At 38.8% G+C, this 27,122-nt stretch overlaps 2 protein-coding genes and 1 non-coding gene across 4 annotated transcripts; 2 read left to right on the forward strand and 1 right to left on the reverse strand.

The window, feature by feature from the left end:
• The first annotated feature begins 1,168 nt into the window (after positions 1–1,168).
• Positions 1,169–1,307, forward strand: LOC145466848 (U4 spliceosomal RNA). The gene has a single exon (XR_014041980.1). It is a non-coding gene; the product is annotated as a U4 spliceosomal RNA (small nuclear RNA).
• A 92-nt stretch (positions 1,308–1,399) lies between these two features.
• LOC145466215 (deubiquitinase OTUD6B-like) lies at positions 1,400–11,961 on the forward strand. 2 transcript variants are annotated; one of them, XM_081449951.1, is made up of 10 exons: positions 1,402–1,536; positions 1,932–2,074; positions 2,580–2,687; positions 2,813–2,950; positions 3,189–3,208; positions 3,795–3,840; positions 4,594–4,702; positions 6,582–6,643; positions 10,731–10,837; positions 11,772–11,959. In XM_081449951.1, the coding sequence occupies exons 1-10, from the start codon at positions 1,461–1,463 to the stop codon at positions 11,845–11,847; spliced, it is 885 nt and encodes a 294-aa protein (XP_081306077.1). In that variant the 5' UTR covers positions 1,402–1,460; the 3' UTR covers positions 11,848–11,959. The 2 variants fall into 2 exon arrangements, with proteins under 2 accessions (XP_081306078.1, XP_081306077.1); XM_081449952.1 differs by lacking the exon at positions 3,189–3,208 and having other exon boundaries at positions 1,400–1,536; positions 2,813–2,970; positions 11,772–11,961.
• Positions 11,962–12,025: 64 nt separating this feature from the next.
• On the reverse strand, positions 12,026–27,096 carry LOC145466213 (lysine--tRNA ligase-like). Its single transcript, XM_081449949.1, has 16 exons — positions 25,101–27,096; positions 24,953–25,019; positions 24,795–24,863; positions 23,292–23,454; positions 22,785–22,955; positions 22,298–22,401; positions 21,059–21,184; positions 20,324–20,443; positions 20,098–20,158; positions 19,016–19,117; positions 18,434–18,619; positions 17,618–17,703; positions 16,591–16,676; positions 15,171–15,297; positions 14,124–14,267; positions 12,026–13,474 (listed from the first exon to the last, which is right to left on the reverse strand). Exons 1-16 carry the CDS (start codon positions 25,253–25,255, stop codon positions 13,379–13,381), a joined length of 1,863 nt encoding a protein of 620 aa, XP_081306075.1. The 5' UTR covers positions 25,256–27,096; the 3' UTR covers positions 12,026–13,378.
• Positions 27,097–27,122: the final 26 nt, after the last annotated feature.

A 27,122-nucleotide genomic window follows, 5' to 3' on the forward strand; every position in this document is an offset into this window, starting at 1 on the left:
CCCACAAATACCGTAAACTCCCTGGGCTTATACAACCTCCGTGAGGGGTTTTAGACGGGGTCATAAATAGAGGGGCCTATATCCGTGTGGAGGGGGAGGGGAGAGGGAGGGGCTTATAAGCGGAATAAAAAAAGACATTTCAAAATGAGTTACAGTAGTGTTGATCGAAATACATGTTGCTTGCGAGGAGTTGAATTAATCCGCGCTATTTGGCTCGAAAGCGAATCTAACAACGGAAATACTATTGGAAAGGACTTTAAGAAAATCTGTAAAGCATCATAAGAATTCGAATTTATTTCATTTTAAACTAGAGAGGGGGGAAGCTGATATCCGGGGCACTTATGATCGAAAGTAATATTTTGTTTACAGATAGTTATCCCGTACTCTGTAAGCATCCCATATCTCCAATAACAGGGGCTCCTGAAATGATCCCCAACCCCGAAATGGCCCCCAAATCCATGATCCCGACCCCTTGTGATGCCCACATTGTCCCAAGCTGAAAGGCCAAATGATGTACAAGGATCTTGGAATCACTTCAGAGTGACGAGTATTTGGGGACATCCGAAATTTATATGAGAATCAGAAAGAAATGCCTAGATAACCTAAGCCAAAATGTAGCCGAATACCTTTTCAGCTTTTCCGTTTACCCACCTTAATTTTCTTGGGATGTAACTGTACTATACTAAAAATGTTTTGCCGACCTAAAGTAAAGAAGCACCTTCTATACTACGTCGATCTGGCTGCACCGCAGGCTACTTCTACACCTTCATGCAGAAAATGATAATGTCGACTATCATTGAACTTCCAATAAAACCAAACATTTTCTTTAGATCGTTACAAAGTGGAACTTCAGAGAAAAAAAAACCGAAAAGACGAAACAAAAGCAGTTGATTGCGTTAATAATCTATTAGAAACGCATATGGCTGACTTCATCTGGGGTAGGTCTAAAATGCGCAGGCGCTTCACAAATTTGACTAAATCGACTTTAATATTTGTTCCGTGATCTACATCTTAGAAAAATTCCAATCCGAAAGACGAAATAATAGCTTTATTCCGGTGAAGAATATCAAGATTGCGTTTCAGTGAAAAAACCTGCGCGACTTCTACGCTGTACCACAATTGTTCTCTGTCCGCGTTCATTATGAACTCAAAAGTGACTTCCATCATTAGCTTTGCGCAGTGGCATTACCGTAGCCAGTGAGGTTCATCCGAGGCGCGGTTATTGCTGATTGAAAACTTTTCCCAATACCCCGCAAGACGGCTTGAAATATAGCCGGCTTTGCAATTTTTGACGGTCCATACGTGGACCCTACTACAAATTCAGAAGTAAATTACCGTACCCTTACCATGATCGACGTTGGTGAAACGTTCGCAGAGGTGGAGACCTGGGAAGGAATCGAGCGCAGGCTCAAGTTGATCTGCGGTTTTTCGAACCTTCATGTAATACCATCTCAGCAAACATGGCGGACGAGGAAGGGGAATCGTCGTTAGAACTCGCCTTTCAAAGGCACAAAAAAGAGGCGAAAGAACTTCAAGGTATTTTGCATTCTTTAAATCTCACTTTTCAATGCTGGTGCTGTATCATTTTGATCTAATTTCTGTCATTTCTATCATTCCCAACATCGCTACGTCGTGTTACATTTTGGTTCGCAGCACCTGGGCCGGTCGAAACAGTCAAAACTATTCAACTATTCTATTTTCTGTCGATGTTGAATGAAGACTTACATAATTTTCGAACAGAAACAAAATATTCTTTAAATTTCCTTGCGGTTTTGTTCCCCTTGAGTTACTGTATCTTTATCAAAACAACCTTCTAAATTAATTAGTGTAAGCTAAAACTAGCTACTGGACATCATGAATTGTAAACATGTATGTAAAAGTGTACCAGTATCATTTTGAATAAATTCTTTATTAAAGTATTATTTTTGCAGCCAAAATCCAGTCGTTGAAACATTCTGTTCCAAAGGGTGACAAAAAGAAGAAAAAGGAAGTTGCTTTGGAGATTGCAAAGCTGGAGGAAGAATTAACTAACAGGCAAAAGAAAGAACTTGAAGTATTGAAAAATGACTTGACAGTGAGTGTTTTCAGTAACTCATCTTTCATGTAGCAAATTTAATGGTATAGTACATGTTTATGCGGCAATAAGAGCTGGATTTCCACAATTTAGAGTTGACAATAGCGAGGGCACATACATAATAATTTAGGTACTGGTTGGGAAAGTCACCTGTAATTTGTACTCGTCAGTGAACAGAGGCACTGAAGGATTGTCTAAGATCACTGTGCATTGATCTCAGGCTTTAGCAGACTTATCAGTTCAGCATTCTGATTATTAAGCAACAGCATCACCCACAAAATGAACTGTTTCTGTGCTGTCAGAGGAGACAATTCAGTATGACTGCATGCATGCGATGGCCAGCCCCAGTATTGTGTGGATAAAACATTATTCTTCATTTAAATTGCCTTCAGTTAAACCATGATAGGTGTGATCAAGGAAATGTAGTTGTCTGCCTGTCATGTTGTATTTTTTTTCTTATTTTTGTTTGAGGTTAGTCAGCCATTGGTAAATTTTTGATTTGTAGAGAGAAAATAGTCAAGGACAAGATGTTACCAAGGAGATAGAAGCAATGTCTCTAAATGCAGATAACAGTGAATCACAATCAAAACTTTCAAAGGCTCAGAAAAGAAGGGTAAGTTTTTCATTAATTTAAAGTAATTTACTGATTTTAAGACAAATTCTCAAGATAATAATTATTAAAATTTGAAACAAATACTGCTAATGGTTGTCTCTGATTTGTGTTTTTATTGTTTTAAGGACAAAAAGGCTGCTAAAGAAAGGGAAAGAGAAGAAAGAATTGCTGAAGCTGAACTGGAAAATGTGCACAGTGCACGCAATGTGGAAGCTGAGAAACTCAAAGAAATCTTAGCGTCTAAATGTTTATCCATAAAAGAGGTATGTCAGAATGTGCAGCAGTTCCAGAGTATACCCAATTGCCTATGCTACCTCAAGGGAGGCCAATGGAAATTGTTAAGAGAGGCGAAAGAGGGCTCAATTCAAAACCCTTCCATGGGAGGAGTATGGATACTTTCTTGATGAACACCATATTTGATGGATATCAATTTGAAATTGGCTCTGTCAGTGCCTGTAATTTATAATCACCAATTTGGTCATGATTTTCTTCTCTCTTCAGATCTCTCCAGATGGGAATTGGTATGTAGCACAAGCTGATAGGCGAGAGTTTTCACAACTTTTTTGAGTTCTTCTAAACTTTTATGACTATTTCTATAGCTTGATAGAAACTTGAAGAAAGTGTCTTTTATCTTGCTATTGGGCTTTTCTGGATCATGCTTGAGGGACCAAGCAAATTTTAAAGGAGGACATATACTTGTGGTCTAAAAAATTGATTATGAAGGAAGTCATAATCTTGTAATGTTACTAAGGGTGCATTTCTTTGGGAAAATTCAAGATTGGATTCGTAAATCCAAAAATGGATTTTACGTTTCTTTCCTAAACAGATTGATCCAATATCACCTGGATCATACTTCATCAAAAGAACCAAAAAAATCCTTGCCCAAGGTGGATTCTTCGGTTCCTTTGATGCACCATGATCCGAGTGATCTTGGATTGATCTGTTAAGTAAAGAAACGTAAAATCTGTTTTCGGATTTAAGAATCCAATCTTGGATTTTCCTAAGAAAATGCACCCTAAACCTCTGCGCTGTAAATGTACTTTTTCTATGAGAGCTAATGACGTTATTGTGAGTTTTTCCAGCTTATATTTCATATTATTTTGTCAGCTTGTATAATGCTGTTGCTGATCAGCTGTCCAGAAGAAATCAACAGGTATTTTAATTTATAATTGTTAATCAGAGACCCCTTCCAGCTGTGTCCTTTTAACCAGCTGTTCCCCTTTTTCAGAGCATCCTATTTCTTAAGTTCAAGTAAACCTCTCAGGATTTTCTTAACGTCTCATTTTAATACTTGATCATGTTTGAGCTAATGAAATTATTAACTATGAAGATGGTTTGGATATCACATCTTAATTAGCTTAGCTTTTTGTGATTATTTTGTTTTTTTGTTTTTTGTTTTGACTGAGAAGATGTATCAAACACTCTAGCCAATGTTTCATATTAAACTTGATCAAAAATGCTCCACTGTGTGTTATATTTTCAACTTTCTCTTTGGTGTTTGATGATGTTACAGAACACTGGTTCTGGAATTTGATATGTAAGTCAAACCTTGAGGGTTAAAGAAAACCCTAACTCAATCAGGTGGCACAAACTTGTGGAACTTGTAAATTTTATCAGCTTATTTATTGCAATTCAGTGGGAGTACCTCTTACTCACTTAGGACAACTGAATTTTTTAACCCAGAGATCTCAACAGTTATCAGTAGCTACTCTCTCCTCACAATATTAGTATATTTGCAAGCAAACAGCCTGGTTACAAGAGTTGTCTTGACAAATTACCTGATTCCTGGAACTAACACTGAAATTACATGCAGGGCAATAAGTAGAATTTCTATTTCCAGCTTGGAATAATCCATTAAAACAGCTAAGGATTTTCCCAAGGTAATAAAATTATTCTTGTGTTTTAGACTGAGATGCAAACATTAAGAAAACTTGCAGCAGATTACATACTGAACCATCAAGATGACTTTCTGCCATTCTTAACAGATGCAAAAACGGGTCAGTTGTACACACCAGGTAAGCAAGCAAATAAACTTCAAGAATATAATGCCATGTCGTATTATCGCCATAAAGCACATAAGATTGATGGGTCTTTGAAACCAAGAGAGAAATTTAGTAAGCGCTTGACCTGATAATTAACCAGTATAATCATAGAGCAGGTTTCCATTGGGTGTTGTGAAACCAAAACCTATTAGTAAGTAAACACTAGAGAAGAGAGACCTTTGGAACAAGGTGGTTTGGCCAATCACAAAGAGCTCGGATAATGTGGTGAGCCAATCAAAACTCAAAGAAAAAAATGTATAAATGTGGCTGTTGCGAAGCATGGGAAAGCCCGTATGAGCAAGTCACGATTGGTTTTGGTTTTACTTCTGAATGGATGACAAAGTTATCAGCGAATTACTTAGCGTAGTAATGCCTAGACTTGCCACAAGTCAACCTTTGCTTACTCCTTCACTTTTTCATCTCCCTCAAGTAAAGTGAGAGGTACAGTATATCTTCGAGTGAAAACCAACAAGCCAGGGAAGTATTTTTGGAAAAGGTTTTTAGAAAGTTTAAGTAATGCCGAACCAAAGGGAATGTGAATCGCAGAGCAGGCACAGAATTTAATATTCTATATTACCGCTCACTCACATCATAGTTAGTAACTATGCTCAAATTGAGTAGAGGGCAAACATTCTGAGAAACTCCTATAAATATTAAATTTATACCAGTTTTTCGCAATGTTTGCACTGTGGGCAGTATTAAAATTTAGAATAAATATAGGCAAATTAAAAGTTATGCCAGAATGATATAAATTTTCATATAATTGCTTTTTTTGAATCTAGTGTACACTGTACATATACCGGTAAAATAAACAGTACAAACATAAACATTATAAACAACCAACAATACAAGTATCCTAAAATTTGATTTTTGCCGGGGACATACCCAAGCAGCAATGGCGTAAGTATAAAGATTTTACAGTAATAAAAAACGGCTATCAACGGACAATATAATTCGTGATGTCAGCACAAACCAAAAGTGTCCGAAATTGTTATGTCTATTGCGTATCATCATTATAAAATTACTAGGTTGAGAGAGAAAGCCGCAGCAGCCTGGATTGAGATTTTCAGGCGGGTTCCCCGGCAGAAATTCTCAAACTCTAGTGCTCTTTTTGCGAAGCAAGATGCTAGATTCGGTTTGTTCATACACAGTTGCTTTCTGAAGAGCGCGGACTGAATCAAAATAAGTCCTCAACAATCTGAGTTTTCACGTAACAATTGTAACACGATGACACTCTGGAATGAGGGTCCTGCACGAGCCAATACGCAATGCGACAAACGAGAACGGAAAACCACGAAACATGATAAAAGCATGTACATATTGAGTTTGAACTACTGTTCTGTAAAAACTCAATTTACTTCATTTTTGGCTAGCTCGGTGAAAACTTTTCTTGTCGGTTGCCGAGGTGTGCGCTGAGTGTTTGCGCCAGAATGGCCCCTCCCCTTTTTTACAATCTCAGAGCTAGGTTTTTGTTTTGCCAGCTAGTGTGGTGACTTTGGCGAAAGAAAGATGGGTGAGGAATTGCGACCTTCAACTCAGCTCATGACAAAATTCCGATATTCCTGGCAATCTCGGAACTGAGCTGACAAGTAGCCTTCTAGTAAACTCTCTTCTCGGAGAAAAGGAAATATAACGTAAATCAATAGGAAGGCATGTTTTTCACTTTTCCACGATCAGCGTGCTCACTGCATTGAGGTGATCAGATAAGATTCTCTCTCTTATTTCTCTAGATGCGCTGCTATTTTCTTACAACTGATATTAAAAAGTAATGATTTGAGCTATATTTTGAGCTCGCCCTTCAATGCTCGCCCTTTAAAATATAGTGTTACATGTTTTAATTCAACCCTTGCAGATCAGTTCATTCAATATTGTGAAGAAATCGCCAGCACGACCACATGGGGAGGACATCTGGAGGTTTGTTACTACGTCATGTAAATAAAATGTTTGAGATTTAAGGGACCGTTCATTTTTTATGAGGGAGGGGGGGCTGGTGGGATTTGGGAAGCACCATTTAAAAATCGCATGACCCCCCCTCAGCTTACCAATTTTTTCACATGGCCCCCCCTTATAGCGGTCATTTTTGGGGATGACCCCCCCCAAAAAAAAAAATTGAACAAACAATATTTAGATTTCAACTTTTTTAATATTTCTCTATTATCCCCCTACTTCACGTTATTGTGCTCACTATGAAGACAATATTTACAATCCCTATACTACAGAGAGTTGTTGTTTAAAAAACAAGTCAAAAGAAAGAGAAGTCAATTTCGGATCTCCTAGTTATGGCTCGCCCTGAGCGTGTGGCATTTGGCCTCTCATTGGTATCTTCCTCATCTGAATTGATGAATGCAAGAATGACATCACTTGAGTCATCTTCTCCCCTAGAGTCAATGGCATCACTGTCATACTCATCACTGTCACTTTCATCCGTTTCACTGCTGTCAGCACTTACCCTGTTGTCATTTTGTGTCAATGTCCTGGCATTTCTCAGTGTTGGTTGGCCAGCTCTGAGAGGACTCTTCTGCCGCAAGCATGAATGTCTTACAATTGCCTTTACTTTCTCACTCTTGCTGCTTTTCAAATGCTGCTTCAGCCCGTGGTGGTTTGAGTACTTGTTTTGTTCTGGAACACGTTGCTTTTTAAGCTTGGTTAGATCTTCGCACAACTCAGTCCAAGGATAATCCTCATATGATTTATCTTTTGCGTCCCTACTTAACTTTGCCTTTTCTTCTGCTCTCCTTTTCCTTTTAAATTCCAGCACTTCAAGATGCTGAAGATAATCCACCACAAACTTTGATTTGAGAATAAACTTATCTGCAAATAGAGCAACACTCTCTGGGTCAGATAAAACCAACCTGCCACCTCCATGCTCTTTCTTCGCTTGGACCCTTGGCTGCCAGTCATCTGGATCACGCCCTTCTTTTGGGGTCTTCTGGTAGGAGAGGTAGTGGTATTCCGGTAGGCAGGAATGGTCAGGAACTGGTTTAGGATATCTTTCTATGGGTGATGCAGTCCTTTCACAACAAAAAGAACAAATTTCTCCTACCTTTTCTTGACAGGACAACTTTAGAAACTCTCTGTAGTTCTCCCCCTCCTCATAGTGCTCATTCATAAACTTCTCAATCTTACGGAAGTAACAGTGGCCTGGAACAGAGTCTTTCCTTGCTCCTGCATTGTGATACTGAACCAAGTACGAAGTGTTGTGAAAAAACTGGAAATCTGTTGATGTGTTGTGTGAAACACATTGTTACATTTAATTTACAGATGTCTTTATTTGGAAGGTTTTTACCTCTACTCTAGTGATAGGCATGTATAAATGTTGCCCTGTCCAGGTAAAACAAAAAGCTACGAGTGTTCTCAAATCTTGCAAATAGTGGATTACTTTTTATAAATTTTAGCATACTTGTTGTGGTTTAAATTTATCTATGGTTTAAAATTTCTTTATTTTCAAGGTAAAATGGGGTTGACTAGCCTACAAGACTTTTACGGTTCGTGACATTTGTACATTTACCGTTCTCTGTTCGGTCACTCGACCTTTCTTGTCGCTTCACTCGTATTCATGAAGGGCACTTCATGTTGTGTAATAAGGAGGAATTTTAGTGGAGTTGAGCCGTTAGATCGTGCTATGGCAAATTTTTACAGGTCATAGGTCTGCATGGTTTCCGCTGTTATCTGCATGTCGACTCGTTGAGTTTGACACCTGTAATTTGCCATGTGTTTATGCATTGTTTAGGCTCATTTCTATTGCAAGATATGCTTTTAAATCTCCATGAATTTGCTTTTGAGGGACAAAATATGAAATTTACCGTGAACATGTTGCTTACTTGCATTCTATATTGTGACGCCGGGCCCGGCTGTGATTAGAACTGTTTGCAAGCACAGTAGGTAGATCGTTATCACGGATATCATATTTGTTCTCCTACGATTTCCTTCGGAGACGCCGTAGCTTTACTTTGAGAAAGCTATACGTTTGTCTAGAGACATTCCTATGTTTCTTGCAGCTATCTGATCGAGCTTGTGTTTCTCTCGCTCGATGTATAGGTTTATTCCTCCTTTTTATTTCCTCCTCTTTTGCAAACCCCGTCTTTAAAATGGGGTTGATGCTATACGTTGAGTGCGTATTTTTGCTTTAAGCTCCTTGACGTTAGTTGAGTGCTGCTATGTCTTGCACGATGTAGAACGGGGCACGTCCATAATAATCATGAAAGAGGCTCATTCCAAAATGCGCAATAATGGCGAAAGCGACGAGTCGTTTAAGAAAAGGTTTACAGCTGAACGATCCAGGCAGTTTGACATCTTACAAGCAAAAGAAGCAATCTTTCTAAGTGCGGATGGCTGTTCAGAAAGGGCGAGTGAGTGAGCGAGTTTTCCATGCCAGGGTACCAGTTGAAGCCCAGTGATGGAAGAAAACTGAACTTCTCCATCAAAGAACACAGAGCAATGGTGGAAAAGTTGAATGCCACGATTCCACACTCTTTCAGTGCAATGGACTTGCTTTAAAGCAGGGCGAAGAATTTGCCCACAGTTTTAATGTAAAACAGATCAAATTTATAGAAGCTAAGTTGACGAAGGTCACGCAGGACATGGAAGCACTAGAAAATAAGAAGAGCAATTATAACAGCATATTCAAGGGCATACTCAAACAGCACATCAACAAAAGGAGAAGGACAAAAGAAAACCGCAGAAAGTCAAATGAAAGAAAGAGGAAGCGGACTGAAAACAACGTCCAACGAGTTTATGGAATCTGTGTTGGAAACCCGCTAGGAAATGATCTTCCGCAATGCCTTGTGCACCCTCCTAGAACGGCCGTCCCGGAAGAGTTTATTGAAGTTGAGCATGTTGCCACGTCGTTATTTAGAAGAGATGGGCCATACATCGCACAGGGAATTATTTCACCAATGCTGCAAGAAGCAGAATCACCACCAACCTTGAGCAGGAAGTCAGAGATTATGTTTACACCTTCATGTACCCTGAAGAGTACACTCTGACGGAAAGCATTGCTGCTTCTTGCAGCATTGGTGAAAGAGACTCCCATAGCAGCACAAGCGGCGACGAAGAACTCGACGACAGCGAAGATGAAGATGACTGCCAGTGAAAGTTGCATTCGAAAATAACAGTGTTAAATACTTCTTTTCAGTAGCTACAAATGCTTTTTGTCGCCAAGCGTTTTTTTAAAGCAAATGGAAAGTTTATAATAAATTTGTATCCTGCCTTCTATGTTTATTCTATAGCAATTTTTTTGATATTCAAACATCATGCCATTTTAAAGTTTTACTAAAATATTTCACGTGACCCCCCCTTTTTCCCTTATTTTTTTGGGATGGCCCCCCCTCGAAAGCCATTTATTTTCGCATGGCCCCCCCCCCAAATCCCACCAGCCCCCCCTACCTTATAAAAAATGAACGGTCCCTAAAAGCAAAAACTCGGCCACAAGTCAAATTTTTTGGCGGTGTTTGAAGGCCCCGTATTTTTGCGTAGGACAGTGTCGGCATCTCAATTAAATGATGTCGTGTATCAGATGGTATTATAATACATGTAAAGAGAAATTAAGCAAGTCAAGTTTGTATTCAGTTTGTCACTAACAATGGCCTCTTCGAGGCGTTTCTCTCGGCGCGCTTCTCCCCTATTTTTCGCTCCCTGTTTTTCGCGCTGCGTCTCAACTAACTGAACGCCTAGAGGAAGCTACACTGACAAGAGATGACAAGAGACAGCTGGAACAGGATTTGAAGTCCGCAATATATAGTGCGATTCAGAAATGAAAGAACTTCTTGTGGATGAGATTATGTAATCGGTCAAAATCCGCTGTGTATTTACAAAGGAAGCTTTATTTTACGCAACGAAACATGTTTCTGGTGACCACACCGCGCTCGGCTCGCCTTGCTGAACGTCCCCGGCGACTTTTTTTCGCCCTTCACCTTAGCAGCCTTTTCACAGGCTATAGCCGCTATGTCAATTGCCATTTTAGCAGTTGATTCATTATCTCGTGGTTCTGATTTCCCAATAGATCCAGGCTTTGTCTCAAGCTCTGAAGATGCCAATAGAGGTTTACCAAGCTCACGCTCCTGTTTTAAGAATAGGAGAGGAATATGAATCACAACCAATTTCGCTCTCGTAAGTGTTATTAGGGAGTTTACGAAAACACGACGGCAACGGGAACGTCACTGAACAGAAGAATTACTGAGCAGTACAATGGTTGTGGACGTGCGTTATAATTCTTGGTACATTTCTTTGCCGTCCTCTGCGAAACAACAACGTGAAATGATCAATTTTGCGTTGTCTGAAGAACGTGAACCACGACGACTAATTTTTTAAATTTTATTTCAAATTTATCGCTGTGTTCCGGATTTAGTTTTACGATAGGTTTGAGAGCGATAAACAAAGTAAATGACTTTAGAGTGTCACGAGATTCGTAGGTAAAATATAAATTCATTTTTTAATCGACGTTGTCCTCGGCGTCGCCGTCGTGGTTTCATAAACTCCATATTGTCTAACATGATGGTTCTAAGAAGACTTCTAAGCTTGCTAGGTCATTGTTTCTTGTTGAGACCAGGACCAAGCAATGGTCTCCTGCCAGGACGAACGAGGCAAAATTAAAGACAAAGCCATTTTGCTACCCTTAGCTTTTGAGTCAGGTGTGACGCGGATGAAAAATGAATGGATTATTTTTCTCTATTAATGGTTATTGCATCATTCTTGTCCGTTGTTGAGGGGAAGGGGAGAGTAGGGAATCAAACGTCATGGGGTTTCAGTTACAAAGTCCCAGCTTGACGATTGTTTCTCTTTATTAATAACTGAAGACGTATGCGAAACCTGTTCACTCCTAAGGCCCCTAAAACGCCCGCCGCGGTATCGAAACACAGCTACCTCGTCCTGATGCCAGGCGCCTGACGAACCATCAAGCACCGCGCTCCTTGCTTCTCTCGCTCTTCGCCGACGAAATGCAGCCGCGCCTGGGGACGAGGCGGGAATTATAGAAAGTTAACTACAGGTTAAGTACTGGTACCTGATGAGAAACTGAGTAATTACCTGTGATTTAATCTTCTAGGTACCATCACCATGCATATGGTCTTGGAGAACACTATAACTCAGTCATCCCTGCTGAAGAATGCTTTGAAAGCTAGCACAACTAACCCTCACTTTAATACACACGGACTAAAAAAGATTATCTTCAAACGCATGTAAGAGATGTGATTGTAATATAGCACCTATAAGTTCACAAGTCTGTACAATAAAAGAAACTACAATAGTTATAGTTCATGTTTTATATTCTCTCCAAATTACTGAACAGTTCAAAAAGGGTCTGTGTTAATCAGTCATTGTAGTACCATATCAAAAGCCGTGTTTGATCACATTTCCAAACACCGAGAAGAGAGTTAAAAATACGACGCCAAGCGCAGTATGTTTTACGAACTTCGAGGTGGACAGCGACCACTAAGTGCAAAATCACCCTCTTTTAGGGAGCGACCAGCACCGTTTACAAGATTCTTTATAATTGGCCAAACGAAGCAATAGGTAAACAACACAAAACGATGCCCCTGGCTTTTAAACAAGAGAGGTGCAGATCATTTAAATTTCCCTTCTCAATCTTTTTAGAATGTTTAATATCGGAGAATATTCTTTTATGGGAATTTAGTTTCCCCCAATACTGGGCCATTTTCGATATATTAAAATTGTAACATGGCTCCGAGGTTTGGGAGAATAAAACAAAAGAAATTAATTATTCATCACTCGACCTCGATGTGATTTCTTTTGTTTTATTCACCCAAGCCTCACAGCCAAGTTAGAATTTTAATGTATCGAAAATGGCCTAATTCTCCAGTCATGTACTTTTTGTAATTTCTGTGATTTATTTACTTGTACTAGCATGACAAAGTATTATTAAACTTAAACTTAAACTTAAACAAGAACCAGTCACTATAGAGGTCTTAAAAAAGGTGCAAGTCCACAAGCTGGGCTAGTTGACTTTATTTCAATCATTATTCCCCACTGAAGCTGGAAGCACAATGAGTAAAAATAAGGACAAGGGAATAATTATTATTGTGCGAGATACGCGGCCACAGCAGGTTATTAAATAACTCGATTAAAATAACTAATTTTGCTACACGTTAGGATAGTATAGCTACACGATTCATACACTACAAACCCAGCTTACTGTTCAACGAACAGATTACCGCACTACTTTCTACGCAAAACGTAACTTGCGATCAGGCGATCGTTTTTTTTTTCTCGGCAGGGATGAAGAGGAGGTAAAAAAGAAAAAAGAAAAAAAAAAACGCCTCATCACACGTCAGAGAAAACGTCAGATTGACGTGAGATTTTTTATCGTTCTCTAGAATAAACGAAAACAATTATGAATTTCTGTAAGATTTCGAAATTCCTTTGAAAAGTCAGAGAGAACTTTACAGTGCTGTCCGGACTGTTCGTCACACATGGTATGACACAGATTTAATTGAATGTTCCTTTCTAAAAAGAGAAGTACATTGCATTGTCCTGAATCTTCTGCTTGGTGCATTTGTTTGTGCTTTTGCTCTTCCACTTGACCGTCGGTCATCTTTAATGAATTAATGACCATTATCTAATGGATTATTATTAATATATTTTTTTGTCATTCCTTTTCAATCTGTGAGTAAATTGGCGAGGCCAAGTGTATTTTTACTTCTTCTCTTTTTCTCCTGGATTCACTTCTGTCTCGTTTTGTTCAGCTGGTCCCCCGTCATCTGGCTTCATGGCTGGGAAGAAAAGCACCTCCTAGGACAAACAGAATAAAAGCTTAATCCTATCACTCTGGATTCAAATGGAAATTCTCCTTACGGATCTTCATACATCTTTATAGGTATTAGTTGCGAGAACTTACGTATAATTATCAAAGACCGATCTCGTATAGTGTGACGTCTCGCGGTTAGCGAAAAAGAGGTGACCCAGATTTAAGATGTAAACATTGGGTGCATTGCCATAACAAAGTGTAGCAACATAACGCATTATAATAATTGTCCAAATGAGCTCTTATCTCTTGGCACCCTCCTCTTCCTGTGAATTTTTGAATTCTTTCACAACACCAAGGCAGCAGATTAGCAGCTGGTTATGAGTATACCCTAGCCTACGAGCAGGCTCGCCTTCGAGTCGCACGCGCGAGCAACGCGATCTGACGGGAGAAGTCTGGTGTAGAAGTGCTTTTCTCGCTGCTTCGCCGTTCGCGCGTGTTCTCCCCAAACGTTCGCTCGCAGGCTTGGTATCCCCTGCGCTTCTTTTCTTCGTCGTTTTTCGGGTCACTTGGTTTGTCGAGAAAGACGAGGCCTAGACAAAAGCATCGATACGACTTTACAGCATTTTTCGTCAAGGATACAGCTGTAACGGAACTGGCCAAGACCTGGTGGACATACATGTAACTAAAACAAACCTTGATATTGTTCGAGTCTGTCAGGAACATGGTCAGTCTGTCTATCCCCAGGCCCCACCCGGCTGTGGGTGGCAGACCATATTCAAGAGCTGTACAGAAGTTTTCATCGACAAACATTGCCTCGTCATCGCCTGCAGCTTTGTCCTAAGTGAAAGCAAACACATTCAGTTTTTTTCTTTATTCTCTCCACCTGTGTAATTGGTAGAGTATCGATATGTTGATCAACATCTGAAGCCTGTGAACAAAGTTTGCACAACTGTTGTCCAATAGTTCAATGGATATAACTTTTACAACCAATAAAATCACAATATTCTTTGATAAGTAATGAAAGAGGCCACGCTCAAAAACAGAAATTGTCCTTCCCCACCACATATTTTTTTCATCTTAGTTCTCAGAATTTGGCGGTAGATCAGTAATGCTTTTCTTGATTCTCCCACCTGTATACTTTTAAAATTAACTAAGTATTGATGATATTATGTGGCAAGTTCAGATGTTAAACAACATCGAGACTGATGTTCCCGAGGCATGAAACAACGTCCATCCATTACAAGGGAAGCGCTGTGATTAACTTGGATGTCGATCTTACCTCACATGATTTAGTTGACAGTTATGGCCTGATGGCTATGTCCCTTGCCCAGTGAGGTGAATAACGGTATTAACAATGAATGAGTGAAAGGTGCCAAAAGTATATCAGGTTATCAAATGAATGAGCGTAATTAAGAATTTACACAACAAGTGATACTTGAAAACTCTTAAAACTGCACCCTAGCCTTTAGGTGAGTGCAATTTGAAACAATTTTAAAATATCATAAGTAGTGTAAATCCTTAATTTCTGGAGATTTCATACGATTACTCATTATATAACGGAATAAAGTATGGATGCACTACTCTCAGCCAATCACATTGACGCACTTTTCTCAGTCATATCATAAGGTTCTTAAACTGAACTCTTTACCACATGATCAAAGGCGTTTTGACTACATGCACTGACTTGATAAAGAGTTAAACAACTTCGAATAGCATGTATGTAGAGTTTGATAAACAAACCTTGCTTTGAAGCTGAAACATCTCTCTCTGAATGACAGGGTCATTTAATTCAGTGTATGCATTGCACACTTCTTTGTGACAAATGAAGAGCTCAAATCTTTCAGAAAGACCAGGAACAGATCGATGCCTAGCCAGAAAAAAGGAACAGCAACACAATTTCAAACTGACAACAAAGGACAATCTTTAAATGCCCTCAAATTAATTAACAATTTCCTTACATCTACATGTACCTCCACTGAGGCCAGGTTAGCCCTCAATAACCACCATTGCCCCAGATTTTCTCTCATTAGGGAGTTTTAGCAATGACGACGGCGACGCCGAGAACGACACGTTGTAAAAAAAAGTATTTATAGTTTATCCTCGAATGTCGCAACTGTGTAGATCTGTTCAGTACGCCTATCGCTCTAAAAACTTGCTCAGGCCAAATACGTAATGACAGCGTTCAATTTAAAAGGAAGACACGAAATATTCGCCATTGCGGTATACGTTCTCTAAAATACCTACGACTGTCATTTCACGTTGTTGTTTTACAGAGGACGGCAAAGAAATATACAAAGATTCAAAACGCACGTGCAGAACAATGTGGTTCTGCTCATTAAACCCTTTGTTTGGTGACGTTCTCGTTGCCGTTGCCGTCTTGGTTTGCTAAAACTCCCTATTATCTGGCTTTCAGAGCAAGATGGCAAGAGTCTAAAAAAATATCTTGGTAATGTTCTAGAACACTAGGGTTTGAAATTTCTCATTACTAACAAAGATTAAAAGAAAGTCTTGAGCCCTAGCTTGGCAATCCCGCATAGCCTGAAATGCTAGTCATCTCCTTTATGCCTTTAGTCAACAAATATAGAATGTTTCCAAAATGCAGTTGAACCATCAGCTACTTGATACTGGCAGCATCAAACAGACTGTAGCTCATAAGCTCTGTCAAGGAGCTTGCTTTAACCTCACGTGAAATAGTCCACTGTAACTGAACTTAAGTGAACTTGCCTGGTGAGGTCAGTTTGTGCCATAATGGTTGCACTACATTGTTACTGCATGCTAACCAGCAAGTGTCATTACATTACAATTGATAGCATTCAAAATTATCCTCAATGGCACTCCTGTTAGACTGATTAGCATTGCAGATAGCCTGTTTATGGTCAGCGCAAGCTTTCATTTGTAGGTAAGTTTAAAACTACATGTATATGAGATTTACTGTCATAGAATGTAATTAAAACTGCCAAACTAAAAACTGTGACTCTAACTCTACTTACAATGTGGGGGATGTTAAATGCTATTTTGTCTAAGGAAAGTGTGAAGTTAAGCTGAAAATTCCAGAGGGGTGAGGGCTCAAAGCAAAAACTTTCCGTAGGGAGGGGCCCTCAGGGGTATGGATATTTTCTGGAACAATACAAGCCACTGGGGGATACATATTTTGACTTACCACTTTGAAAGTGGACTCATTATTTGAGGATGATCAATGAGGAATGTTGGGCTGGCAAATGTCTCCTCAAGGAATTCTCCAACAAGCTGACATGCAAAAAAGATTAATAACCCTGTTCAGCAAATATCTGGAAGAAAAATTGTGAGCTCTACAGAGTGTTAATTAGGCAACTTTTGAAGCGCAAAAGTGAGCTTCATTTCATTGTCAAACATTTAGAATTTGCATGTTGACATGAAGGATTGAAAGGCTCGAGTGACAAACCGTAGAACTTGAGAATCATGATGTTTGGTAACAGATGTAACAATTCATGAAGAAGAAATGACATGACATTTATTGAACTAACACAAAGAAAAAGAATGTGTTCCCAAGGCATGAAACAGCTTCAATCCACCACAAAGGAAGCGCTGTGATTAACTTGGGTGCTGATTTTACCTCACGTGATTTAGTTGACAATTAAGGCCTGAGGACTATGTCACTTGCCCAGTGAGGTCATTCACGGATAGAAGAGCATGTGCATGATAACTTGGCTATCAACCTTACTTAGAGGTTAATACAACAGCCGTTACTACAACTGCCAACCATGATAAAAAAAAAAAAATTTCACTGAGAACAGCAAAAGTGAGCAGTTAAATAAAAGGAAGCCAATTTGTGCTTCATCAATTTTACTTTTGTCAAGGCTTTGAAAAGTGGCCGTCCAAAATGTGCTATAGGGCCTCCTCAAATAAACAATTTATAAGGCAACATATAATAAATAAAACAATTTTCTTTAATAAGAGGCCGTCCACAGGATGCCTGGATGCCCATCTGGCTTAAAGCCTGCAACTCATTATATCAAAACTTGCTACATGCAATCTTTAAATCACCAACTTTTTCTTCATTTTCACAAGAAATTTAGATTTTCTTTTCTCAGGTGCTACATGTAATATGATTCCGACTTTTATTCATTTTGAAATACAAAGTTTCCCTAACTTGTACACAAGTTTGTCCAAATAAATGATGTAAATTACAGACAGACCTTGACACTTACCTTGTCTAGGAGTCTTGTTGTTGTTCTTGGAGGACTGCAGTCAACATTATGCTTGACACACAAGTCATCAAAAAATTGTCGTGTTTCTGAAAAAAAGAAACAAAAGGCTACACTGTAAATACAAATGAACAATCAAACAATATCCAATATTGTCATGTTGCTTTGCAGAGAAGTGTTTTAAGGCCTTAACAACTTTATTTTCTTTGCTTTCAACATGGAGAAATAAAATTAAAACACATTTCAATAGATTAAGAAAGAAGAAAAGAGCACGCAGAACTGGGAGAAAAAACCTCAAAGGAAATAAAGAACATTTAATGACAGTTCAAACAAACCCAAAGCACACGATTAGAGGGAAGTGCTTAACAATCTGGTGATGGGATAACACATGGTTGGCACAGGGTTTGGTATTCATTCTCATCTTTGCTCTGAGGGTTTATCCCTCCCCAGGTTTTCAGCTTTTCCACAATCCGAAAGACTCAACACTTCTAAATTCCATTTTAATCTCAACACAATTGGCAAACAGCCTTTCCAAGGGAAGCACCACTACCAATTCCTATTATTTATAATCTGAGTTGATCACAAGGAACATAACAAAAATATAATTTTAAGTTTCTTGTCAGGACAGAGGTAAGGATTTAAAGATTTCAGTGACACACTCCATGCCTTGTGTTTCTTGGTTCATTTCTGGCTTGTTTATAGGTGTGGTTTATTTGAAAAAAGCACACTGTAGTTCAGAGCAGTCAGAGGGTGTCCCCTCCCCACCCTCAAAATGAAAATAGAGTGAAAAAAAAAAAAAAACTTAAACACTATCATTACCTGGGGTCCCAAAATCAGATGGTGGTGGTAACTTCACATTCAGCACCTTTTCAAGATCAGGAATCATGCGCACTCTTCTGAAGGGTGGAGTGAAGTCTACTGTCAGAGGTTCACCCATGTTTTCAGGGTCAGTTGCATTTGGATGATATGTCACCACATAGCCACCTGTTAATGACTTGACCAAACCTGAAGAAAAGCCATCACAGAGATGAAAAATGTTCTCAGTGCTAGTCATTTGCTCACAATACCATTTAGATCACAATGTTATCTCTGCACATCGACCATAGCTTGGTCTGGGAGTCTGCAGAAAATCACATGAACTTCCATATCTGACTTCACTTTCACTCCTGATCTCTCTTCCTATTTCATACATACATGTACAATTGTACATGAAGCAACCATGTCAAAACAGGATTAAAACATTCCAGGCTTTTTTGCACATTATCTTTAACCTTGAACTTTTAAAACTCTGCTCTAAGGAGACCAAACACTACTTTTGTCCAAGACCTTTTTAACATTTTCTTTAGCGTGTTTACAAACACCGGATTTATTATTAGACGAGTCTAAGTTGTCGTTACTTACCAGATAACATGACTTCTGTTAACTCCATGAGATCATTGTAATCTGCATAGGCCATGTAAAACTCACAGGTGGTGAATTCTGGATTATGCGTCATATCAATACCTGGAGAAAACAAGAGGGATGATTTTAAGTGAAGAGTTATTTATTACATTGATTTCTTTCGTCATACATTGAACTGGAGTATGCAGTGTTTCTGCCAGAGCGCACCATTGCAGGAATCCCGCGTTACAATCAGAGATGGCCCCTAGAAAAATGAAAAAAGGGCCAATTTGGCCCTTTCCTTTTAAAAGACTGCAGGCTTGGCACAGGCATAATATTTCAAAAGCCATCTCAGGGCTCGAAATTGTGATCGATACGGTCCCCAATGCTACAAGCATTTCATCCTTGGCGACCAAAAATTCTGGTTTAGTCGCCATAATAGAGCATAATGGCGACTACATTTCTCTGTGTTGACAATCAAAAACGGTTATTTTGTCACACATTATGTCCTTCTAGAAAATCATATTGAAAGATCTTTGTTTCTAAAACATTCAACATAAGAAAAAAAGTCAATCCGTCCATTTGCTTTGCTGTATTGATTCTCTCATATCAGAAAACTTCCAAATGGCTGACCGTGGTTGAAATCACCCTCTAATGCATTGCAAACCCTTGATCATTGACTACGTCATGTTGGCCTAAGGATTGTTCTCTTGTAATGCACGGATCCTTCCTACTAGTATCTGTTTCAAAAGAAACTTTATTGAGTAGAAACCCTTCAAAAAGCACTTACTATTAAATTTTACCATAGATCCTAATAAACTGCTTTATTTTCCTTGGTACCCTGATGCACTTTTTTCTTCTGTAGCTTTCAGTTTATTGGCCCCTTTCCTAAAAAATTGGCCCCTCAAAAAGATCTTCAGGGGCCACTTTGGCCCTCAAGTAAAATTTTCTGGCTGAAACACTGAGCATGTGTACATTTCTATTATCACAGAAAAATGAAAACTGACTCTACTTGAAGGCAGTATCTCATATAGGCTTGCAGCGATCTTTTTGTTGCTGTTCTGTACAAAGCTATGTAACTTACGTCTCATTATGTTGATTACCTTCATTTCTAAACTGTCTTCCAATTTCATACACTCTATCAATGCCTCCCACTATAAGCATCTGAAAAAAGATAAAATAAGAAATATTAAATATGCAAGTCTCTTTAACAGTACAGAAAAGACAGCGAGGAATGCAATATATACCATGAAACATTCCCCTCCTATCCTGAAGTGTACCAACAACCCAGTATCAGATTTAGTTACAGAATGATGAACATTAGCTGACCTTGTGGTAAAGCTCAGGTGCTACTCTCATGTAGAGATCCATATTCAGGTCATTATGGTGAGTGATGAAAGGTTTGGCTGTTGCTCCACCTGGGATCATGTTCATTAGAGGGGTTTCTACCTGTAACAGATAATCACAACATTGTCAGAGAGATTCAGAGAGCACTCTTAATTCCAGGAAAAAAGAAAACCATGATACAGGTATTTAATTTGTTGACATAAATGACTCCTGTTATCAAAATTATAACCTCTTACACTGTATACTTATAAATCATCTTTACTTTTACTTTTGATGTACAGTTGGAAATAAATTTACCGGTAATTAATATATTTTTCTAGAAGGATTGTCACCAGTTACTCTCAATGAGGCTAACTTGGTAGCGTAATTCCACAATATTAAACTATTCAAATACAGTGCTGAATCTTAGGGGACTGAATCACAATAAAGAAACTGTCTAACACCTCAACATGATTTATTTTGCTTTAGTTAGTTCCCTAAACCTTGCAGGCCTGTTCAAACTTCAATAATAAATTATATATAAAAACTGGCCTAGATGGCCACATTAAGTTTGTTGTTTTTTTTCTGATGGGAATCCTACAGGATTACCTGGAAGTCACTGAGGTTTATTAAAACTGATAATTATGTGCTATATGTTCTCAAGTTTGTATGCGCCATTAGTTCATACCCTCACTGAGGACATTGAGAAACAACAAAGAGCCTGCACAATCCACTTACTTCTAAGAATCCTAAACTATCAAGGAACTTTCTGACATAGTTGATGATCTTTGCCCGGACAATAAATTTCTGCCGTACTTTGTCATTGAGAATGAGGTCTAAATAACGCTGTCTGAACCTTGTTTCCTGCAAGAATGGGGAAAAACAAGGAAAAAAAAAACATACGTTCTTATTTAGAAAGGTTACTGTACACTAACAACCCACTGCACAGCTCTGCTATAATGTTTTAATAGAAACTTGCAGGTAGATAATATCATTCTGATAAATCACATGTTCCCAAGGCATGAAACAGCTTCAATCCACCATAAAGGAAACGCTGTGATTAACTTGGGTGCTGATTTTACCTCACGTGATTTAGTTGACAATTAAGGCCTGAGGACTATGTCACTTGCCCAGTGAGGTGATCACAGACAGATATTATTACAGTGTGTAACTTAAGTCATTCTATGCCATTGTGATGTCTATAGAATCTAGCCACATTAACGATGTGCTGTAGAGTGGTTTTCAATTGAGTGTCGTAAAACCAATTACTTGTCAATTAGACTACTCAGCTTATCTCAAACAGTATGAAAACAAAACCAAAACCAAAGTAATTGCGTGATTATTTTCGACACTCAACTAGCCAAATTGGAGTTTCAAGAATTAGTGCATATTTGGGCATGCTTTTTTATCCCTGATTTATTCTCTTCTTTTGTTTTACAAAAAGGAGAATAAATTAGGGATAGAAAGCGCATGCCCAATGCAAGCTAATGTACTACATGTAATTCTTGAAACTCCAATTTGGCTTATTGAAAACTGCTCTTATTACCAGTCAATAATTAAATTTAGAGAAAATGTTATTACAATTAAACTGCCAGCACAGTATGCATGCACTGAACTAAAATGATGTGTGAAATAACATGGTGTCCGTATCCAGCCTTTATTCATATGTATCACGACACCTAATTGTAACAGATTACAAAATGTGCGGTTCCAAGAAAATAATGTGACTGGTAGCTCTCACCTGGCTTGACAGATGTCTGAAGAGCACTGCACTAGAATCACAGAGGACATGAGTTTAAATCCAATCCAACCTGAATTTTTTTAGGCCTTATTGTTGCAACTGCTTTAGTTGCATGCAAAACTGTGATTATCTCTCATGTCTTTGAATCTTTCTCCTGCAGTTCAATTTATCATATTTCATGCATTTACTTGCAAACACAGCACCCTAATTAATAAGCTGGAATCAAACATAAATACCTTGTCTTTCAGTCCAAAGTGAAGATGCGGAAGCATATGTAGACAGGGTGATAACAATGTTACACTTGAGGGCAAAATGCTTAGTTCACCTTTCTTTGTTTTTCCTGTTAAAAATAAACCAGTTGGACATTCTAAGGATATAGCAGTTTCCTTAAGGCTTTGATGTAGTGTAATCACCCAGTTGAGGGTAGTTCTGAAAAGAAGAACCCTCTACTCCCTAAAACACTGCACCAGTATCGCCAAGATCATGGCTTCAAACCCTGGTCAAGCCTGAATTTCAATTTTTTTCAGGCTTTAATTCCACAACTGCTTAAGTTGCCTCTTTTTTCTCCTCTTCCTTTTTGTACTCTTCTACTTCTTTTCCATTGCTTGAAGTGATTTTCAGACCTTTAGGAGTCATAAAATCAAGATCTGTAGGTCATTTGGTGTGTAAGAATGAAGTTTTCATTATCAACATTTTCATAGTCATACATACAAATGTATTAACCTGGTTTTCCCTTAACTCCGATGATGTCACCTCGTCGTATTTTATTGTGCACTTCTGTAAAATCCTGTTCCGAGGCTCTAGCATCTGCCATAACTTGAATCTTAACTCCTTCTCCTCGTAAATCATAGAATATCAGCTTAGCGCCAGATAAACGTTTTGCATGGACCCTGCCTGGATCAAAGAAATTAGAAGGAATAAATAATAAAAGAATAATGAAAGACAATTTTCATAACATGGTAAAATACAAATTTATTGCAGCATTAGCTTCTCAGTGATCCCCTCTCTCCCCTCCCCTCCCCTCCCCTCCCCTCCCCTCCCTTCCATTCCCTGTGGTAGTGTTTCCTTTTTCTTTGTTCTGACTGACAGTTGCAAGGATGTTCTTTTTAATCACTCAAGGACAACAAGGACAACATTATTAATGCATCATGATTTTAACTTTGAGACTACAGCACATTGAAGAGCTCACTTTTCACAAAGGAAAAAAAAATATTAAATTTGGAAACTAACCACTAACAGTAACTACGTCCTCTGCCCAAGTCCCATCTGCAACGTCTTTGTATTTTTCAATGAATTCCGCTAACGAAGTTGACACATGAAATTTATGAGGGTAAGGCAATTCAGTGCCAGCCTTGAGCGCCTGAACAGCTTGGCTTCGAATTTTATAGTATTGCTGTAGATGATAAGATCAAAGTAACACCAACATTAAAAGTTGCTTTCAATAAGCATTTCTGCCGTTGTGATAAATTTCTAAATCTAGCTCAAAGGAAGGAGGAAGAATACTTGAGGATATGCGTAATGGAGATTATTTTTAGGTATATACAAAACTGGTGATTAGGGTGGTTTAGGGGCAATAAATGCTCCAGGTTGAATTTCTTGGAGAGTGCTGTACTCTTTGGGAGGGGAGAGTGGGATGGTAGTGTATGGTGGTACTCTGAATCTGTAAGTGTAGCAGACCTGCCAATCCTCTTAACCTCCTTTTGCTAAGAGACTCCAGACTTCATTTTTGCTTTCCAGGTTCCCCCAGCAAAAACCAATTATGGTTGTTCATATCAGGGAGAGGGGATGACTGATCCACAATAATAATAATAATAATTGTATCTATAAAAAAATTCTTGATTGTCATTGGTTCTCTGTGCACCTATTTGTCACGGAATTGGTGCGTGATCATGTGGGTGTCCAATTACAGGTACCCAATTTGAATGTTTTGTTACTGGATACCCATTATTGGATACCCACGTGATTTGCACGTCAATTACGCCTGCTTTAATGGCTTCCTTAGCAATGTTTCCTACAGTTTTCAAACCTTATGAAAAGCACTACAGACATTTTTCCTCAAAAGAACTTCCCAAATGACATGTTTAATTCCGAAATTTGTTATAAATGCGATTAATAAGTACTTGGACCTCACGTTGTACAATTCAAGGAGTAATTGTGCTCGTATTTTCAAATTGGCCTCGCACTTCTTGCTCGTCCTATTTTGAAATTACCCACGCAATTACTCCCTGAATTGCACTCCACTAATTCCAATTATCCAATAATAATAGGAATTTTGGAGGCAGGGATAGGGGAGTTGAATAAGTTAAGAAATTTTCACTGGGGTTACATTTGAATGTATAATATCTTAACTGCTTCAGTTATACCTCCCCAATTGTTTTCCTTGAGTGTTTCACCCTAAATTGAATTGGAGCAGAATGCTACGGGTGCTGACCAAACAAGGATTATCCTATACCCAGGGGACTTCCGTGGGCGGAATTAATAAATGATGCAATGCTATCGCAATATAAGACTTTAGCTTACGTACACTAAACAATAAATTTTCTTTGAATAGCCGGCACAAATAATGTCGCACTAAATATACTTATCTACAGATGCAGTTCTTCGTTATTTCGGGTGAGTCGTAAGATCGAATAATAAAATATCATGAGGACGGAAGTGAGCAATAAAAAAAATTAGGACCAAGGTCAGGTTTAAGCTTTTAAACACGAAAACTCGAAAGGAATTTCCTCTTACATTCGGATCCAAAGATTCTTCGTCCAATTCATCCTTCTTTTTGTTCTCGGAAGCTGGAGTGCTCTGCGCCTGGGAAATCAAAGACTTTCATTGAGTAAAATTAAACAAACATTAAGCACGTGCGTGAATCAAGAGTGATTTTCAAAGACATAGTGTACCTTCTGTGACTGTTTGGCTTCCTTTTCTTTGGCTTTCTGCTCCGCTTTGAGCCTCCTCTTTAGCTCGCTGTTATCCACGAAGAAAAGAATACATTCACCAAATTTTCTAGAACAAATGTCACTAATTAAAACGAAAAAATAAACTTACTTCTTGCTGATCTTTTCTTCGCCACCGGCGTCCGCCATCTTACTACACGAAAGGAAGCCCTGCTGTGTCCTGAATTCTGCCCTCTGATTGGTCGACAGTTGGTTAAGCCGCCAAAGCGCACGCGTAGTTCGTGCAAAAATCACCCGCGAAAACATGCTCGCGATTCCGTGAAAATCGTGAAGGCAGCACACCTTTCTGCCGTCCGATTAAGCCTCATTGTAACTTAATTCACTCTCCTTGCATATCTCGGCTTTATTTCTAAGCATCAACGTCCAGCTTAAGTCCACATGGGCGCGATTTCCTTCTCAAACAGCCACCGTAGCTTTACCTCTTCCTTGTAGCACCAGATCTCGCTCTCGAATGATTATTCATACCCAGACCTCAAACTGATGTGAAGTGTTGCCGATTTTAATTAGGGAGGGGCCAGTGGAGTAGAAAGGTCTAGCAAAGGCTTGTTTTAAATTAGTTACCAACTCCCCAGTGCTTTTTTTCTACTCCGGTTATTTAGCAGTTTGGCCAGGCAACACTTTTAAACATTAGCTTGTATAATAATAAGAAAATGGCAGGAATCCTGACAAGGGACAGCCGTTGTGAAATGGAAAAATATAGTTTACTATTGCACAGGGGAGGGGTGGGGGGAGGGGAGCCATGCCTGGACAATAGCATGAAATTTTAGGGGAATTCAGAATTGTATGCTAAAACAAATGTCGCACATGAAAATCTTCCTCTTATTCTCTGTCATTTATTTTAATATCACTATTGAAGAAATCCCATATTTTTGTCTTTCAAAAACTGTGGGGGTAATTAATTTAATTTCCATTCATGACAAGCTTCAGGGAAAACATACCATACCCCTTCATTGGAAGGGTTTTGACTCCCTCCCACCCCCTCTGGGGATACTGCATTTCATAGGCCTAGGGTCAGTTTGTTCAGCAGTTATTTGCTTTTCTTATGCAAGCAGCATGACAAATAGTGCATGTGCTGTCAGGGGATTATGACATAGTTACAGAACATTAATCATCTCAATGAAGCCAGTGTCCACAGAATTTTTTTTTACTACAAGTGATGAGAGTATGCAAGAGCAAGAGCAGCCATGAAGCAGGTGCAAAAAATTTAAATGTCTGTGGATTTTCTTTAATAAAAAAGAATGCAGTTTTTAGTCCCCACCCCTGTGACATCATCTTATCACTATCACCTCTGCCTTTGCTACCTAAATTAAATTGAGCAGTATCTGAAAGGATCAAAATACACAACATGCAACAATTCTCTCCTCCACAGAGGCTCCATAGGGGAGGGGGAGGTGAAATGTGAGTGGGAAGACACACATGTACAGGTCTGTATTATTGCATTGCATTATTCCCTCTCCCAAGAATTTTCCGTTTCTGGAGAAATGGGGAATTCAGTTTGCCAAAAGAAGTCTTTCCCCAGGGGCCACCTCCTTGCATTAATTTTGGGCTTTTTCAAATCCCCCAAGGTTGATACTTCTACAGGCAATCTAACTGTCACTCCGACCTATAAGATTGATATATGATATATTTCATTTTCTTTACTTCATATTAGACATGGAAAATATTAAACATTAACACATTAACACATTGAACATTAAAAGAATTCACAAGTACTTATCATGGACCAATGGAAACTGTCTGCCACAGCTTGGGTCTACATTAACTGTCAGATTATTTACAAATAATTCAATTATTATCCAATGACTTGTGTTTACATTTACATGCAAAAATACACTCCAATATTTTCTTTTTCCCTTTTTGTACATTGGCTCTTCTTCTCAATCTTTTTTGGTTGTCTAATTAACCTATCCATCCGTGCTAAAGATTGATATTTTTCTGACGTAGGAAAGTATTACAGTAACTTCAAATGCAATTCCTTCACATTTTGTACATCAGATAAAAAATGACAAAATGGCTCCTTTAAGCAGAAGACAATGAGTTCTGTAGATGTCTGGAAATGATACTGTAAAACCTCTGTGGCACTGACACTGAAATTGACCTCACCAAGATATCC

This window comes from Orbicella franksi, chromosome 13, assembly GCF_964199315.1.
Source record: "Orbicella franksi chromosome 13, jaOrbFran1.1, whole genome shotgun sequence".
NCBI classification, from domain to species: Eukaryota; Metazoa; Cnidaria; class Anthozoa; order Scleractinia; family Merulinidae; genus Orbicella; species Orbicella franksi.